General features: G+C 41.5%; 1 protein-coding gene across 1 annotated transcript in view; it reads left to right on the top strand.

Moving 5' to 3' along the window:
• The window catches only part of SPON1 (spondin 1), a 188,325-nt gene that overhangs the window by 141,911 nt on the left and 29,487 nt on the right, over nt 1-16,927 (top strand). The window contains exon 7 of the mRNA XM_074918292.1: nt 11,713-11,777. Coding sequence (XP_074774393.1) covers nt 11,713-11,777 — 65 coding nt within the window. The remainder of the gene's footprint in view (nt 1-11,712; nt 11,778-16,927) is intronic.

The following is a 16,927-nucleotide window of genomic DNA, read 5'->3' as shown; positions in this document are numbered from 1 at the left end:
CTTTAAGGTGTGTCCCTGCCAGTTAGCGGTATTTTACAGCTAAAATGAAAATACTTACCTTTATCCTGACCTCCCTGCACTGATTGTTTCTGGCTGTTTTCTTAGTTGTAGAATTAATATTGCGGCATGTTGAGTACAGTGCAATATGGTGAATGCCTTCTTTTAGAGTGCAAGCCTCTGTTTATGTCCCTTAATTTAGAACTATTCTGACCATAAAATAACTACATGAATGCTACACTCAGCAGTTTGATGTCCTAGGGATTTTCCAGAGTACTTTAGAGACGTTCCTTAAGTCAAACACATTTCTTCGTGTCTGGCTTATTACAGAAACGTCACCCATTTCTCTCCGATTACTGTAGGATGACATGCAGCACTGTGGCTACAGGGTTTAATTCTTATTTCTCTGTTCTGTTTTCGCTGTTCTAAGTAAGCAACTAGAAACCAAACCAGTACTTTCTACAGTGGAATTAACAGCTCTTCACCGGTATGTTAATTATATCAATTGCAGATGTCACTCTAATAGCATCTCCTACTGTTTTTAAAGCTGTAAGTCTTGTACAATTCCTCTTTTAGCATTAATTCTGCTCAGTGGTGCATGTAAAGTATAGCCACATTAACTGATCTAAAAATACCTGAGGCTCTTTGAGCAACAAGTACTGTGGGCACCAGGTAGGGAGATAACCTTCATCCGACCTCCCACGATGTTCTGAGGGAACAGTTAGTGCTAAATAGCTTACAGGGGGAAAAAAAAAAAAAAAAAAAAAAACAAAAAACCACAACAAAAAAACCAAACAAACCAACATCATAGTACCATTTCCCAGATATCTAACTGCTGGAGAGCCAGAGCAAACCATCAAAGATGGGGGACAATGTTACCTAGCTCAGGCCCCTGAAATTTCTAAGAAGCAGCAAGGAAACTTTTCTGGGTCAGTCTCTGTTTCTGAATTTGCCTCCGTGTAATACCTACCTAAACAAGACCTTTCTAAATGTACACAAACCCACACTGGGGAACTGGAGAGGAGAGTTCCTCGTCTGAGAAAACACGAAGCTGTGCACTCCCCTAAAAGCGAATCCTGCCCTCAGGATGGGTGGTGCAGCCGGTCTCCTCGTCTGGCCGCGTCCTGACTGAGAGGGGTGAGAAGCAAAGACGAGGCAAAATTAAAGTCCACAAGCAGAATCAGGGATGTCAGACGGGAGCCACTACCCGTTGAGGACTATGGAAATAGTCCCACAGTGCAGACTGAGTTGTTTTTCAAAGGGAAGGGAGTGACAAGAAAAGGAGATGTTAAGGCAGCCCCATGGGATAAATGGCAACATCTCCGTTCCGTGAAGAAATCTCTGACATTCCTCTTAAAACCCAGCTCCTGTAAGTCCTGTCAGAGATTGAGATGACTGTTCAAAATCTGAGACATGTGTGTTTTGATCATTAAGTTCTGAGACAGATTAATGTCAAAGCATAAACCATGAGAGTATGCAGTGCCGGAGAAATGGTCCGTAAGGGCAGCAACCTGTTTGTCACGGGAACGGCTGGAAGTGTACGGGGGGAGGAAGAAATGTGAAATGAATTCCTCTAAAAGAGCACTCACTTCCAGCGTACAGAAAATACGATTCACGATAGGAACCTCAATTTCTTAATTTGTTTAAAGGCTACATTTTTGGCTGAGTTTTTTTGGTGGGGTTTTTTGGTTTGGGATTCTTTTTGAGGAATAGTACAGGGTGCCTTACACACAGTATCTTTACTGCAGGGAAATTAAGTTGTTGTGATTGCGTCTGCGCAGCAGTTAAAGCACATTTAGAATATTTATATTGTACAGTCTGAATGGGAAAAAAAAAAATCAAACCACATTGATTTGTCAAAATGCTCTCAAGGGTCAGGAAAGCTCACATCCTGAGCTATTTTGCTGGTCTTATTTAAAATCACTTGCTATTATCCAAATAATTGTTTCATCCTCTGTTCAAACTACTACATTTGGCTGATGTCTGAGAGAAGCCGCAGAATGAACGATCATGATAGCTGGAGCCTCACTGCTGAAGTGACAGAAGACAGAGTTTTTCTCTGTCCCCGTTCTCTGGGCTGTTTCTCAGGGCAGACCCAGCCTTCTCCTGAGGTTTCCTACTGATATTTAAGCAGTTGAAACTCATTCATAGCATGCCCGAGAACCTGACTCAGTGCTTTCATCCCTGTTTTGAAACTATTTGAAGGAATCGGAGCAAAAAAATGCTGTAGTGCCTCGAATATGAATCTGATGAGTGACCCGAGTGCTTTAAAACACTTTTATCATTATCTCCAGTGAACGCAGTTTTTGTCTTGCTGCTTGCCTGTTGCCACTCAGTTGCGTACATCTGCTTTATTGTATTGCAGAATGTCTTGGTGTGTTGGATTGGTTTTTGTCCCCCCCCATTCTCCCTACCCCGTTTCCTGGTGTGCTCACTGCTTCCAAACCATTCCTGAGTTTAGAATAACAGTAGCTTTATAGAAATTAGTTTAAAGGCTAGTTTAGTCTAAGGATTGATGAAATTGGGAAAGTAAGGCAGAAGGAGGATAAAAGGGTATGTATTGGATAAACCTATTACGCAGAGGGTGGGAGTTACACCACTTATCAAAGCTTATCAGCTTCAAAACCTGGTTTAATCCCCTACTGTGAAAAGCAGACGTTCCTAAGTGTAGTGAAAAGATCTTTCCTTGGGGTTTTTTTTTTAGTAATTTAGGATCCAAAAATGTTTCTGCAGTTCTAAAGACAGCAAAGCACGTTATGTAGAATGAAGCAAAACATGCAGTAGAAAATCAACATGCAATCAAGAAGTAGATTAACAGGGGAGACCCTTTTCCTACAGCATCTGCTCAGCCACAGAAAATGAGAACTCAGAGCACACCTAGGGTCATCAGCACAGAGCGCTGAGCTCTGTACTATGCAACAATGAATTATGGCTTCACTGGGACACCCTAGATTATGTAACTGCACCTTAACGGAAATGAAATAGAGCATATGATTTTCAGGGTTGCCATTAGCAACAGTTCTGTTATTAATTTCAGCCTACGTTCCCCTCCTGAAACAACCACTTCATTGAAAGAAAACCCTGTGGGACGGGTGACGCAGCAGGTTGTTAATGCAAAGCGGGTCAGTGCTTTTGGGATATGTACTACCAATGAACATACCCGGGTTTGCATCCCATCTTAGTCAATTTTAACAAAATCAAGAATTATAATTCCGATAATTCCCTTGTGGTTGTGGTTTTGTTTGTTTTTGGTTTTTTTTTTTTTTAAATATGCATTGCCAGCGATCATCTATGCAGTTACCATCCGGAAATTGTAGCTTAAACACGTATTTCCATATTCTCTGGAAGTTATCAACAATATCCACATTTTGGGAAAATTCTCCACCCGATTATCTAACGGAGAGGTTTTTCTTTGTAAAAGTGAATACCAAGTTGCTAAGTATCCCATTCAGGAAAGCTTTCCTGTACAGCAGAGGGTTAAACTGGGACTCCTGAAGCTCTGCATTACTTGCTCTCCTGAAACGGGACCTGTTCAGACGGTAACAATCCAGGACTGGATTTCCATTCTCATCTTCCCTTCCATTTTTCTTTAGGTGCACCCCAACAGTATTTCTTTATCTCTCTCAACCCCAAAATTGTGCTTATGTAATTGAGGGGATAATTAATTAAAAGCCTGGAAATTCCCACAGACTTTCATATTTGGTGAAAAATACAGATGTTATATTCCCTGAAATGTCTTTAGCTATTCTTGAAGAAAACAAATACGACTTTTTAATTAAAGAAATTGCTGTTTTTACAGGGAAATATTGAATTTGTATGTACTATGATCAGATAATGAATTCCATTCAGGCGTGTTTATGTATCTTATGATACGTGTGGGTTTATTAGCTGCCACAAAATCACTATCATAAACATAGAGAAGTCAAAGGAACGCAGGCACACAATCCTGGTATAATTCCACGGACTGAAGCCGCCTATTGGTGCTACTGGCTTTAGGTATAATCTGCCTGAATCTAAGTCAGCCATAGAATTAGACAGAATTTAGTTGTCATCAAATGGTCTTTGTCTTTAATTATGGGCCTTTTTTTCCTTCCAGGTGAGGTAATTTGTGACTAAAAGCTTAACCTTTTCAAAAATGTTCTTTTTTTATGAACTGGGAAATAACAGCGTCTGTGCCTTTTTCATAAAGAAATCTCTGTATGTTAAAAAGAATTGCATCTCAGCACTGAGGCTCAGGGCAACTTCAGCAACCGCCTTGACTGCATCTCAAGAAAAATATTATATCAAACATGCCCATCCAGAGTGCATTACAGGAGGTCACATTCACACTTACTGTAAAGCCAACGTGTATATTTGCATGAAGATGAACTCCAGAGCAAACAAAGCTGTATGAAGCTGCTTTTATCCCAGAAATACCATCATCAAGTAGGCAGCTACTTCCTTTTTCTTTTAAAGTTTCTACAGCTTTCAGTAACGTGCCTATATCAGTGTCCCCTTTTCATTCAAATACATCTGTAAAACTGAGGTAGACAAAATGTCTACAAATATTATCAGCCGGGAGAAAACATGCCATATTTCAGCTAATATCTGTGGAAGTCCATAATGTGTTGAGCATTAATTAGCCAGGTATTTTGTGTTAATGCTTTAAAGACAAGATGGGTCTTTATTTTTCTGTCAACCTGGAGAGCAAGTGTGCATTTGTATTGGGGTAAAATAGTGCCTTTTTTTTTTTTTTTCCCTCTGGTCTTGTAATGTGCCTTCTGGCACATCTATTGCTGCAGTAAAATTCTTCATATATGAGTATCAAGCAATTCTACTGAAAGCTGTGCTACTGAATGATAGCAATCCTACGGCATCAGAGAAGGTCCTCCTCACTCCTAACTTCTGTAGAATTTAAATACATGTGCTTAAAATTACAGTCATTTCCCTCTTGCCCGATAACATCTTTATAGTATTAAGTGGTTATTAGATAAAAAAAAAATCATAGTCCAGAGCTCAGAACTCTTCCTTCTTCAGCGAGTAGCCTAGTCATCATGAGTCTTGCACTCTGGCCCCAAAACTGAAGCTTTTTTTCAGGCTGTAGTTTCATCAGTAGCCCAGATAGCAATGTCTGTCTAAATAGTCTTTCACTCGGCCGTGGGGACAGTTGTAAGACGGCTGTAAATGTAAAGCCCTTGATAGAAAATTGTACCTATGCAAAGGTATAAACACTGGCAGAGCATCATAGCAAAGCCTGTCCCCATTCCTAGTTTAGAAGAAAGGGGTGCGCTTTCAGAAGCGATCTTCACGCTGTCAGGCCGAGGTAAGCACGGCCTTTCAGCAATGGGCGAGGTACCTGAGCCCACAGAGGAAGAGCGATAGCATCCTCTTGTCTTCAGTGCTGTGTCTTCAGGCTTCCTTGGGTAGGCTACCTGGCTGCTCAGGGCATGCAAGCAGATGTTTGTATCATCTCTTAAATGTTTCCTCCTAACGCTGCTCTGTAACAAGACATCTAACTATACAGGGTAGGTAGCAACAAAGAGCCAAAATTCGAGGTTTTGAAGACTTTCCGATAGCCTGAAACTATTTGCGTGAGCTGAAGACATCTTAGGGATGCTGAACACACACTTTTCACATCCTAAAGTGATTTCTGTGTGTCTGCATAGGGTGGGGATGGAATAAGGTCTATTTATACTAATCATAGAAGACTGATAGGCTTTTAAGAGCACCCAGCTCTCCCTCCAAAGCACTATATCATTCCCATTTTCATAGCATTTGATTCCCCGCAGAAGATATACCGTCCATTACACTTTTTCATTCTCCCCTTATCTCTTTCTCTTTGAATAACAAATCATTTTTTGAGGGAAAGGGATAATCCTGCAGCGGAGATGCTATCTTAAAACTCAGTTATGTAGGTTTGTTTCCAGAAGACATTCTATTCATCACCTGTGAATTGAGGATAATGTTGCTTTTTCGACTTTCTAAGAATCTTGTGAAAATGAGTCCGCTGTGGATAGAAAGGCATTCAGATATTACGAGGATGAGTGTTGTGGAAGGAATTAAGTGTTCTCTGTTCTCAAACAAATGAACGAATGCCAAGCAGTGGTGGTGTGAAATGAGTGAAATTAAGTTCTGTCTCTAAACAGGTGTTTTTCATTCCCACAGTCCATTGAATCTGACTGTGATTTTGAGGTCGGATAATACACACACTGTCATTTGTTTAGCTGAACTGAATCAAATCATTATTATGAAGTGCTAAGTGATCTGCACAGTAACATTTTCTGATGTTACTTGGCACACATAAAATAAAAATAGTAATAAATTTACTCAGAAAAATAACCTCCAGTACAGAAAGGATACTTATAATGTTGCTTACCAAAAAGCAGCAGGAGCACATGAAATAGTTTACATGGCCTTCCAGATCCTACTAATCTCTCTTTTATTCCAAAGGTATTCAGATGATACTTAAAAACTTTTGCTGAAAGCTTTCATTACGTTTTAATGGATGTTACCCTTTAAACAAGTTGTTTGAAATCCCCTTGATTGAGAAAGACTTCCAAGCAAATTCTATTTTCAGTGCTGCTTTTTTGAGCTGTGTCCCACTTTCTGTTCTTGAAGATGAGGAAATGTTTTTAATCTTTGGTAAAGTGGACAGCCGAACAGTCTAATTTAGCAGTGGTTTCATACCGTGGGGTTCTATTTGTTGCCATTTAATAATAACTTTATTCTGCGTGCGCCTTCATTTGTACATTGCAGGAACGAATGGACGTAAGTTTTTACCAACTTCAGAATGTAGGAAAGACTGTCTGTGTTAGAACGACGCGGCCAATTTTTAAAAATCGTGCTGTCGGGACTTCTTGGAGGATAGGACTTCCACAGGGAAGCACTATTGAGTCGACCACCCACCTCCAGCTTGAAACGCAAACGTAGAAAGCGGACATTGAGAAAAGGATAATTGTTTGCTACTTTTGCATGTTTTAATTTAGGCCACAATCCCAAAAGTCCTGAAGTCAATCTAGAAACTACTGCGGCTCCACCAGGCTTTTTGAGCAACATTTAACGGCGTAGAGAAGGGGTCATTCTCTTTCAACTGGAAACCAAAACCCTATAACTGAACTAATAACTACAATTGAAGAAGAGGCTCCAGTAGGCTCTGCAATGATTTTATACCAAGTTGTGTAAGTGATTATGACTAACCACACTTTTCAGAGGGATTTACCACGAAGACTCCTGGGAGCTTATACAAATTTGATTATTAAATCATTACTTCCTACTTAGAGGAGTAGCAGAGGTGCTGCATCAACAGTAGGAAGCTCTCACAGCCGAGGGGGCACAGGGACTGTGGCGCAGGCAGGCTGGCGAGGAGCGGGGCGCCATGCTCCCGGGAGAGGCTGCCTGCCCACGGCGGTCGCTCCCCTCGCAAGGAGAAGTTCATACGTGTGCTCTGCTGCGTGATACCGATATGCTCAAAAACCTGAGCAAAAACTCAACTGCAGCTTCCCTAAGTGTCAACTCTGTGATTTGTACTCAAGGAGGAAACCCCCTTAAATGGGAGAGGGAAAGAGGGGAGCAACTTCCCTCCTGCATATCTCTAACAACTGACGGGCAGTCCCAGATTCACTCCTCAGCAGCTTCCACATGCACAGAGGCATAACACAGGTTTGACAATTTTCTTCCCTTTTTTTTTTTTTTTTTTTCTTTTCCTATTATTCTTGGAAGAGGTGTGTATCTGACTTGACCTAAGGGATTTTTAGCAGCTCCAAGCAAGATCATTGGTGCCCTGCCCTTTAACTTGTTCTGACCTTGTAACATTTTGACATTTCATCATTTTGCAAATGATCTTGTTTTCTTTTTCAGAAACTAACAGTTTCATTACTTGGGAATCATCGCTTCCCAGCCAAATACATAAATGATGGCAAGGCAACTTGCAACACACAATAGGGAAATATAATAGTCCTTTTTGCAATATTTTGATGTGAAATTGGGAGTTTGTTTGCCTAAAAAATCCAAGCAAAAGTTTGGGAATATGAAGAGGAGAGAAAAATGGGTACAAATGTAATACAGCAAGTCATATGGAAATGATGAAAAATTAACTGGATGGATGTGCTTTATGCCTCTACTGTAAAGCTGTGCATTTGGGTTATTCAAGGCAGTTGGGTTATATCAACTAGTTGTATATTACTAATTCGTGAGTTTCTCTTCGGGCATTTCGTATCCTCTCAGCTTCTACCATCTGCCAATAAATTATAGCTAATGAGTTCGAGTTTGGCCAGCAAATCCAAACCCTGTATCTTTTCTCTAGATTGCTCTCTATCTGTAGGTTGTTCACAAGGCTGTTTGAGTTTATCACCTTCCCTTAACAACGTGGAGGTCAGCTGGAGAGGCTGGGGGCAGAGGAAGGTCACAGCCCGAGCGGGAGGCTGGGGAGGTGCAGGCTGGTGGCACCTCCAGCGGTGGGTGGAGGTGGGTGCCCCAGCTGACACAAAGCCTGGCAGCCAGAGCTCACACGGCAACAGCCTCACAGACCCAAGGAGCCAGCAAGCAGAGTTTACTCTGTTGTTTCCCAGGATTTCATCTTCTTGACATAAACACTTGTCCAAGGAATACTCTTTAGTGTAAAAAATACCTACTTGGGTATCTGTCTGTCTATCAGTGCATGTAGGGTAAATATACACTGGCATTAGTAGCAGTGTAGCTGTTACTTTTTTTTAAAAAAAAAAAAAAACCTAGAGAGATTACAAATCTGCATGATAGACACGACTGCACAATTACAATATCAGTCTGGAAGAACAATGATTTAATTCAAGTCCTAGCTTAATCCCATGTAACTGTCAAGGGGCTCTAGATACTAAACCCAGGTATTTTTATTCCAGGCCCAACAGAATGCTGGATTTTGCATCTTCTATTCAGGAAGTTGCCATGAATTCAGCTCTTGCATCTCAGTTTTCACCTCCCTTCAAAATCTGGGGATTTCTGAATGCACCATTCCCTTCCCTCTGCACTCACTGCTAAGCTATTAATCATAGCTCATCCATTCTTGGTATCCATTTTTAATTTGAATAGCACGTGTTAAAATGCTTTCAGACATGAGTGATTTGGATGTAACTGACATAATTGCTGGCTCCTATTAGATAAGCAGTGTATTATTTTAATAAATGTAACCGTCTATGTTCATAATGAACTTTCTTTAGGATGTACAATACACAGTTAATAATTTTGAATGCAAATGTGTTCTCAAGGCAAGTAAATGAAGATATGCCTGGCTGGAGAGTCTTAGGATGTTGAAACAAGAAAAATTAAAAATTAAGGCAATTTCCATTGGCAGAGAAAGACAATTAATGACTTTTAACTTCAGACTTTTTTTTTTTTTTTTTCATTTAATGAATTTCCTTTTAAGTCACTTTGAGGGGAAAGCTGTGCCTTCCACTTTTGAAGACATGGAGGTGGGAAGAAGGTTGCCATAGGTGACTCTTGATGTGATGCATATCTCCTGCGCAGAGCGTATCTCTGCTCGGTTCTGCCCAGCGGGGCAGCGGGGAGAGGGTTGTGTGGGCAGCTCAGCCTGCTGCTGCTCGCCCAGGGCCTGCCCTTGGCTGGAATAGTCTGCTGTTGATATGGTATAGGCTTTGGCCAAGCATCTGTATTTATCAAAAGAATTGTTAAGAAGTAGCTTATCCATCCACTTGGGTTGAGGGAGAGATTATCTCACATATGTATTCCTGAGGCTGAAAACCTTGTGTGGTGCAGAGAGGGCCCATCAGCACTGTAATTACCTTGCTTTGGTAAATAGAGGCAGTCAGAAAATACTAAGAGTGGTAGAAACAAGGAGTAAAAATAGTTTTCTTTAAACAGGGTGTATATGGACTAGAGCTAGTCTGAGAACTATTGCTATCAAGCAGGAATTGGCACTATTCTCACCAACTGAAAGGTCAGCTCTGTTGGAAGTGCCAATTACTGGTAATGTATGAGGTGGGTTTCTTAGTCTAATTGGGAAATATTTTTAGAAGACAGTAGAAAATCATGTGAGCGAGTTGTGAACTTTATGTTACTCTAGGCAAATTACCGGGGTGGATTCCAAAGGGACGTGGGGAAAACGCTTCTAAAAAAAGTGTGATAGATGTCTTTTGGGCATCGGAGCCTTGTTCATGTTCTCCTGCCTTTGTCCTGGGTTTATTGTACCAATATAAAGTTTAAAACTGCTGATGCAGGAATTCATCCAGAGTAGTAAATAACCTTTGTACAATGTTTTGATGCTGTGTGGGCTTCCACCAGCGTCTGTTATATTTTAAAGTTACAATTTTCACGTGCGTAAACGGAGAGCAAAGAGGAAGTGCTATCAACGCCTCTACCTGCATCCACCATGGACTCTACATCCTTACGTATATGAGAATAATAAATAATATATCATACATGCTCACAGGCTGTGTTAGATTGCCTAGAGCAGCAGCCTCTAGTTTTTGTCTGCCTCTTGGCCCGTAGATCTGTAACGTATTAAAATCAATTTTTCTGTCCTTGCTTTTTTTAACCTGGTAAATTCCTCTGGCCACAAGGATCGTCAGAGCATCACAAATTCAACAGCCCGAGATACACATTTTGCCAATAAACTGCTGTTGGCAAATAAATTACTATGTGTGGAGTAACAGCCCAGGATACAGCAGAGTTGCCTTTCTGTGACAGTGTTACCAGAACAAACTCAGCTTGGTCATATTGGTTTAGGGGTATTTCCCCAATGCAGGTATCTTCTCCTTAATTACACCTGTCATCACTGTGCACCACTGAAAGCTTTCCCTTCAGCTCACGAAGCAAAAATCACGCGGGAGTGTGAGCCCTGCACAGCTGTGGGAGATGCAGTGTGTTACTGGTAGATGATAAGAGGCAGGTGGGCATTGCTGTCAGCCCTGCACAGCTGTGGGAGATTCAGTGCCGAAGAGCCAAACCCCCATGGGCTGGTGGGCTCTGCTCGGGAGCTCCGTCCTGCTCAGGCTCAGAGAAGGGCTGGTCAGTCCTGCACTGCCTCAGAGAAGCAGCAAGGCTTTGAGGAGAAACCAGCCTTGGAAGAAAGGTAAGTCAGCTCTGCGCAGGCCCAGAGAAGGAGAAATATTTTGAGGAGAAACAGGCCTTGGAAGAGAGATAAGAAACTGCCTGGCTGTGCTAAGGTGGATGGAACTGTTTGTGGGAAGGAGGGTTGATGGCTGTCTGGTTGTTGCTGATTTGCTTATTATGAAGTAAGAGCTTGAATGAGAGTATATGTGTTATTGTATGAGTATGCATTAATGTAAGAAGAAAACAAGTATTTAAGGAAAATAAACAGCCCCCGCTCTGCAGAAAGAAAGAACAACACTGGTGTGAATTATTTTGGCCGCTACAACTTAGTACAACGTAATACAACTTATTGCCACTTAATACAGCTTACTAATATTTATTACAAAATAACATGGTCTTTGCACTGCTGCTGGTGTTTTAAGCTCACTTCAGTTCCTGCAGAAGAGAAAGACTGTGCCCAAGGTTTGCCTTTGTTAGCTGCTCTTGCCTCCTGCCTTCAGGGATGCTCCTTGATACCTCTGAACCCTGTGAGGACACGAGGTGCCCAGATAACAGAAAGGACAAAGCATATTTCTCACAATCAGGATTTGGAGGCAGTTTGATCCAGTTACTCTTATTTTTTTTCTGTAAATCATATTACTCTCATTTTGTAAAATTGTGCCAATCACCTTCTTGTTTTGTCTGTTTTCACAGAGCGATGAGGTTTTAACAGTCATCAAGGCAAAAGCACAGTGGCCTGCCTGGCAACCTCTAAATGTGTAAGTAAGTAGGGAACAGGACATCTCAATAGCCTTGTGTTGAGGGTTGGCTGATGGGCTACTCTAAACTCTTTGTCTCATATAATTATTCACGCTTGTAAAGCAATAATCTAAAAATATTTTGATAGATGAGTTTTTAATATTTTCCCCTGGTTTTCCCTTTAGCATCTCTTAATTTTTTACATGCTTTGTGTCACTGTTACAGCAGAAGGATTGTCCCGTGGAGTTTGTGCCTTTATTGAACAACGATGTTTATTCAATGTTTGCTCAAATATATGTTGTACTATTTGGCATGTTTTAGCATCCTGTGTCACGCACTGTGACAATTCACCGTGTCAATACAGCAAATCCTCAGTCTACCAGCAGAAATCTCTTAGAGGACTAATTCTTTGAAATGCTTATATGAAACACTCTATGATAGCATCATGATCCTGACGGTAGTATAACCATGGTTGTTTTATCAAGTGAGACAGCAAACTAGATTCCCAGGATCCTAACTCTGGGCTCTCTGGCACTTAGCAGAAAAGAGAACAAAAACTCAAATTTACTGGTAGCCTTTTGAGGGGAGTGGGGGGTCTTGGGGGAGCTGGTTCCTGCATAGCTTATCTGTGCTTGGCCCAAAGTTCATACTAATTATCCAAGCCCAAACAAGTGAGACTTACAAGAAGTGACTAAAGATGAGAACCCTGTATAAAGGGTCACACCATTAGCTGAGAGTCAAATTAAGTCCTTGGAGAAGCAGGGCAATTTGTCTACTAAGACTGTAGAGACGGCATAGTCCTGTTTCCTCTGTAAAGAGTATAAGGGAAGCAGTTAATGGAACGGTGTGTCTGGTTTGTCTGTATTTCAGAAAGTACGTGGAAAATTTGGAGGTTAGTCAGAAAAAAGCTGCGAAAGCGTTCAGTTTTCAGAAAACATCCCCTTCTGTAAGAGGCTTAGAAACTCTTAAGCAGCTTAGGACTTAAGCTATTCAGTTTATCTCCTCCCCCCCCTGGAAAAAAAAAAAAAAAAGGTTAGGAGGTGAGCACAGCTTAAATAGTGAAAAGATTTCTGATAGCTGATCCCTCTTTAATCTAGAAAAAAAACCCCACGAAATCCCTCGTAGCATGGAAGCTAAGGAACTTTGTGACAAGGCAATTCTCACTAAAGGTATGGGAAAGGGCTTTAACAGTGTGACTAACCTTCAGGGCAGCTTACCTGAACATGAGATGGATTTTCTGTCACTCGGATATATTTTAACCCTGCGACAGAGTTGTAGGCTCTGCACAGGAATTGTGGGTTAGGCTTTTTTTTTTTTTTTGGCTGGTGTAATGCAAGTGGTCAGTCAAGGTGACAGTAATGGCATTCTTTATTTATGGCCTCGTTCTCTGAAATTTTCAGTATTTGGATTTGGTACTGTTTGCTATGTAGTAGGTGTGGATGGCATCTTTCTCCCTGCTGCCTTTTTTTTTTTTTTTTTTTTTTCCTATTCACTCCAGATTAGCACTTTAAAATGGAAACTTTTCTCCACTTCTCCGCTCTGCTACAGCGAGGTCTCTGAAGCAAGTCATTTATTTTTTCATTCCAATTACAGTTACTTTTCTAAAGCAACATTTACGTATGATGTTTCTGCATCAAAGTGAACAATATTACTAGGAAATGACTGCTCTGGGTGCTTGGAAGGCTTTGGCATTGACAGGAGAGTGGGTTTGTACTTTGTTCACAGAAAGATGGAGACAGAATCTCCCGCTCTAGTCCCAATCCATCATCTCTCAAATACACTGAATACATTACATACCAAAAATCAAAGCTAATTAATGTATGTTGCCCCTGGTCATAATAGCTGGTTTAATACAGCACTGAGAAACTTCACACAAAATGAACAACTTCAGATACTTTCTAGGCATATTCTTTCACAGAATATGGTTTTGCAACATCCTCCAGATGTTCTTCCAGTCAATTCTTACCTTTTCTGTGTGGTGATCCTTCCCTTTCAGTAACATCCAAAGGAACAAATCTCAGTATTTGTGCTTTCAAATGCTGCGCAAGGGTTACCCTACAAACGTTCCTTCACTTTACAGGTGGTGTTAGACTTTTGTATTTTAAAATAATATTTTATCATATTTTGCCGTGACATCCTTCTTTTTGATTCCCTTTAAAAATATGATCTAAACTTCAGAAGACGACAAAATTTTCAATAGCCATTAACTTCTGGTGCTGATTTCCTCTTTGCTGTTATGGATAGTCCTTCTCAGAATTTAGATTAGAGTTGTGCAAGTATTGGATAATGACTCCTCAGGATAAACATTTGGTCTATTATTATGCATAACGCAACCATCTTACTAATCAAGAATTGACTAAAAGTCAGGAATAACCTTTTTTTGCATAATCATTAGTTAGATATCTGATGTATAATACGGCGTGGTAGTGGTGCCGAAGTGGCATCATAATAAGCAGAGCCTAAGCACCTCCCTGAATGTGTTGTGGTTTACAACAATTATAAAATGCAGAATACTAGCGACCCAACTTATGAGTCCTGAAGTGTGAAAAGCTGGCAAATTCAGCCCGCTTCAAAGTCTTATCTCCCGATTCCGTAGAATGATTTTTATTGCTCGCCCTATTCGAGTTGCAGTAGCAAGTTAGTTACGGCAATTACACTTAGGAGGGGAACAATTACCTCCAAAACTTGTGAGACTCTTCATCTATGTGCATGGTGGTGTGGACACCAGGCCGCCAGCCCAGGTGAATGTGGTATCTGAGTAACCACCCCCAGCTACCGGGGCTGGCCCAGGGACATTCACAGCGGTGGGGACACGTCACGAAGGGGACGCTTAGAAGCTCGGTGTTGGCTCATTGCAGGCAGACCCAGCCCCTTCAGGGAAAACCTGAGAGAAAAGCAAACAGGTGGGAGCACGGGCCGAGGCTCAGCACAGCCCTGGGCACCAGCCCTGCTGCCTGCTGCGGCCCCGGCTCCTCTCCCACCTCTCCAGAGGGAGACAGCAGCACCCCCTCTCCTTACAGAGAGGCTGTAGCAAGGCAAGCCACGCTGCTAATCCTTGCCCACGTCTTGAGCAGTCGGTGAGCCCTTGCATTTCCACTCTGGTCACCTGTAATAACGTGTGAGACGAAGGTCTTGGCCGGGCATCTCTCACAGAGTCATCCCGGAGTGAAATGGCTTTTCTTCTTCTCTGTCGATGCCGGTCAATGAGGCTGTGGCTCCTGAGGCCAGCCATACCTCATTAAGTAATGTTTCAAGCTCTGTATAGACTGAGGGCATGATGTGTGGAAGTCTGTGTCTAAATCTGACAGCGATGCTGAAAGCCTTTGCTTTGTGACACCAGAGATAAGAAGGGAAATATAACTGGGAGCTTTTCTTCTGCCTAGGGACAAGAAAATAGAGACTTCTCAGTGCGGATCCAGTGGGCACAAAGTGCCTCCCCAGGGAGAGTTCTTTGGCCTCAGATGTGAGTTCAGATACCAGAAATTACAGTGGGGGCTGAGACAAGTTGCCAGCCCTAAGTGGGGAAGGATACAATGACAATAAGTAATTTTCTGAATTGCTTTCTGTTAATTACAATAAAAGCTAATACACTTTAACATATTGTCATCTTCCAGTACAATATAATGCTGAGGAAACCATACCCTGCCCTACTTCGCCGTTTTTTATCATTCCTCTCTTCAGTTCCTATATGTGCCCACTCTTTGTCACTGTTGTTTTGTGTTGTTTTTTTTTTTTTTTCCTTCTTCCTATCCCTCATCTTCATTATCTCCCATTCAATTTCTTATCCAGGGCATCAGCATGCAAAAAACTCTCTTGAGTTGTTGCATGCAGGAGACAGTTTTGGGTGATCTTTGTAAACTAGTTTTATGGTTGCCCAGCTGAGAGCGCAATACTGGTAGCATGAGTGCCAGACCACGTAATAAAACATTTTACTGTTGCTTATGTTTGTATTACCAAGTTGTGTATCTGAAATTCTGACTTTAAAGTGCTCGCAGGGAATGCATTCTTCCTCGAGTATAATGGTATCAGCATGCAGCATGCTGTCAAATGAGAGTAGTTTTTCTTATCTTGCTTGTATAAACAAGAGCACAGCTCATTGCTCCCTTCCTCTCAGCTGTGTTTCAAGCAGAATCAAATTTTACTTTCAAACTCATCTGCAAATCGTTGGCCTTTGGCAGTTTGGAGGATAAAATACAGCAAACGCAGATAGTGCAACTGGTATCCAAATCTGCATATCCAGCACCTGTAAAATAATCAAGCCATGACAGAAGAATTTGGGGATAAAGAAGGCGAGACTTCTAAAGATAGTATGCATCAAGTTCCACAAGAGCTAATACCCTGAAAAATCTTGAATTTCCTTCCCCCAAATATTTGCCTTTTTTTTTTTCCTCTGTTAATTATGCTTTTATTTAAAATCCAGACATCCCTATTGTGACAACGCCCTTTCCATTCAACAAGCGCTTTAATCTAAGTAAGAGCTTCCCAGGATAATCAACCACAAGAAAATAAACACAAATCCTGATGAATTAGTCCCAGTCTATGAGTTAGAGAGTCAGTCACAAGAAGAAAAATGGGACCCTTTGGGGAGGTGGAGGGAGGATCAGCTGCTGGGCGCAGAAGAAGCTGTCACTTCCACATCGTGGCATGAGCTGGATGGTCATTAACGTGGTGAGATCCAGGCCAGGCAGGATTGTCGGGGCACTTGCTGTTTTCACAGCTGCCTGGTTTTTCACAGTCATTACGTCCTCTGTGACTCCTCACCATCAGGGAAAGGCATTATCCTGCCCGTCTCTTTCTTTTGTATAACACCATGTTTGTCAGGATGGTTGGGGAGTAGGAGAGAGCAAATTCTTCAGGTGGATCTCTGATTTTTCAAAATGGCAGGACTTCCAAGCCAGGATACCGCATCGGAACAAGGAATTGTTTCACCATATACTTCTTAGATCTCTGGAAAAAAAAAAAAAAAGAGTGGAATTAAAAATGGATAGCTGGACAGGAGTGACACGTTAATCAAGATCTCTGTGGGTAGTTTCTGACATTTCAAAAATATGTCCAGTATAAACATACAGCTCGCTCTTAATATAAGCAAGAGGAGAAGTATTTGAATGGTAACTCTTGTGTCTAATCACTTTTTTGTAGTTCCTGTGAAGCAGGAAAGCATTGGGCCATG

The sequence above is a fragment of the Athene noctua genome, chromosome 14 (assembly GCF_965140245.1).
Source record: "Athene noctua chromosome 14, bAthNoc1.hap1.1, whole genome shotgun sequence".
NCBI lineage: Eukaryota > Metazoa > Chordata > Aves > Strigiformes > Strigidae > Athene > Athene noctua.
Note: the sequence above shows the minus strand (reverse complement) of the source record. Positions and strands in the feature narration are given on the sequence as shown.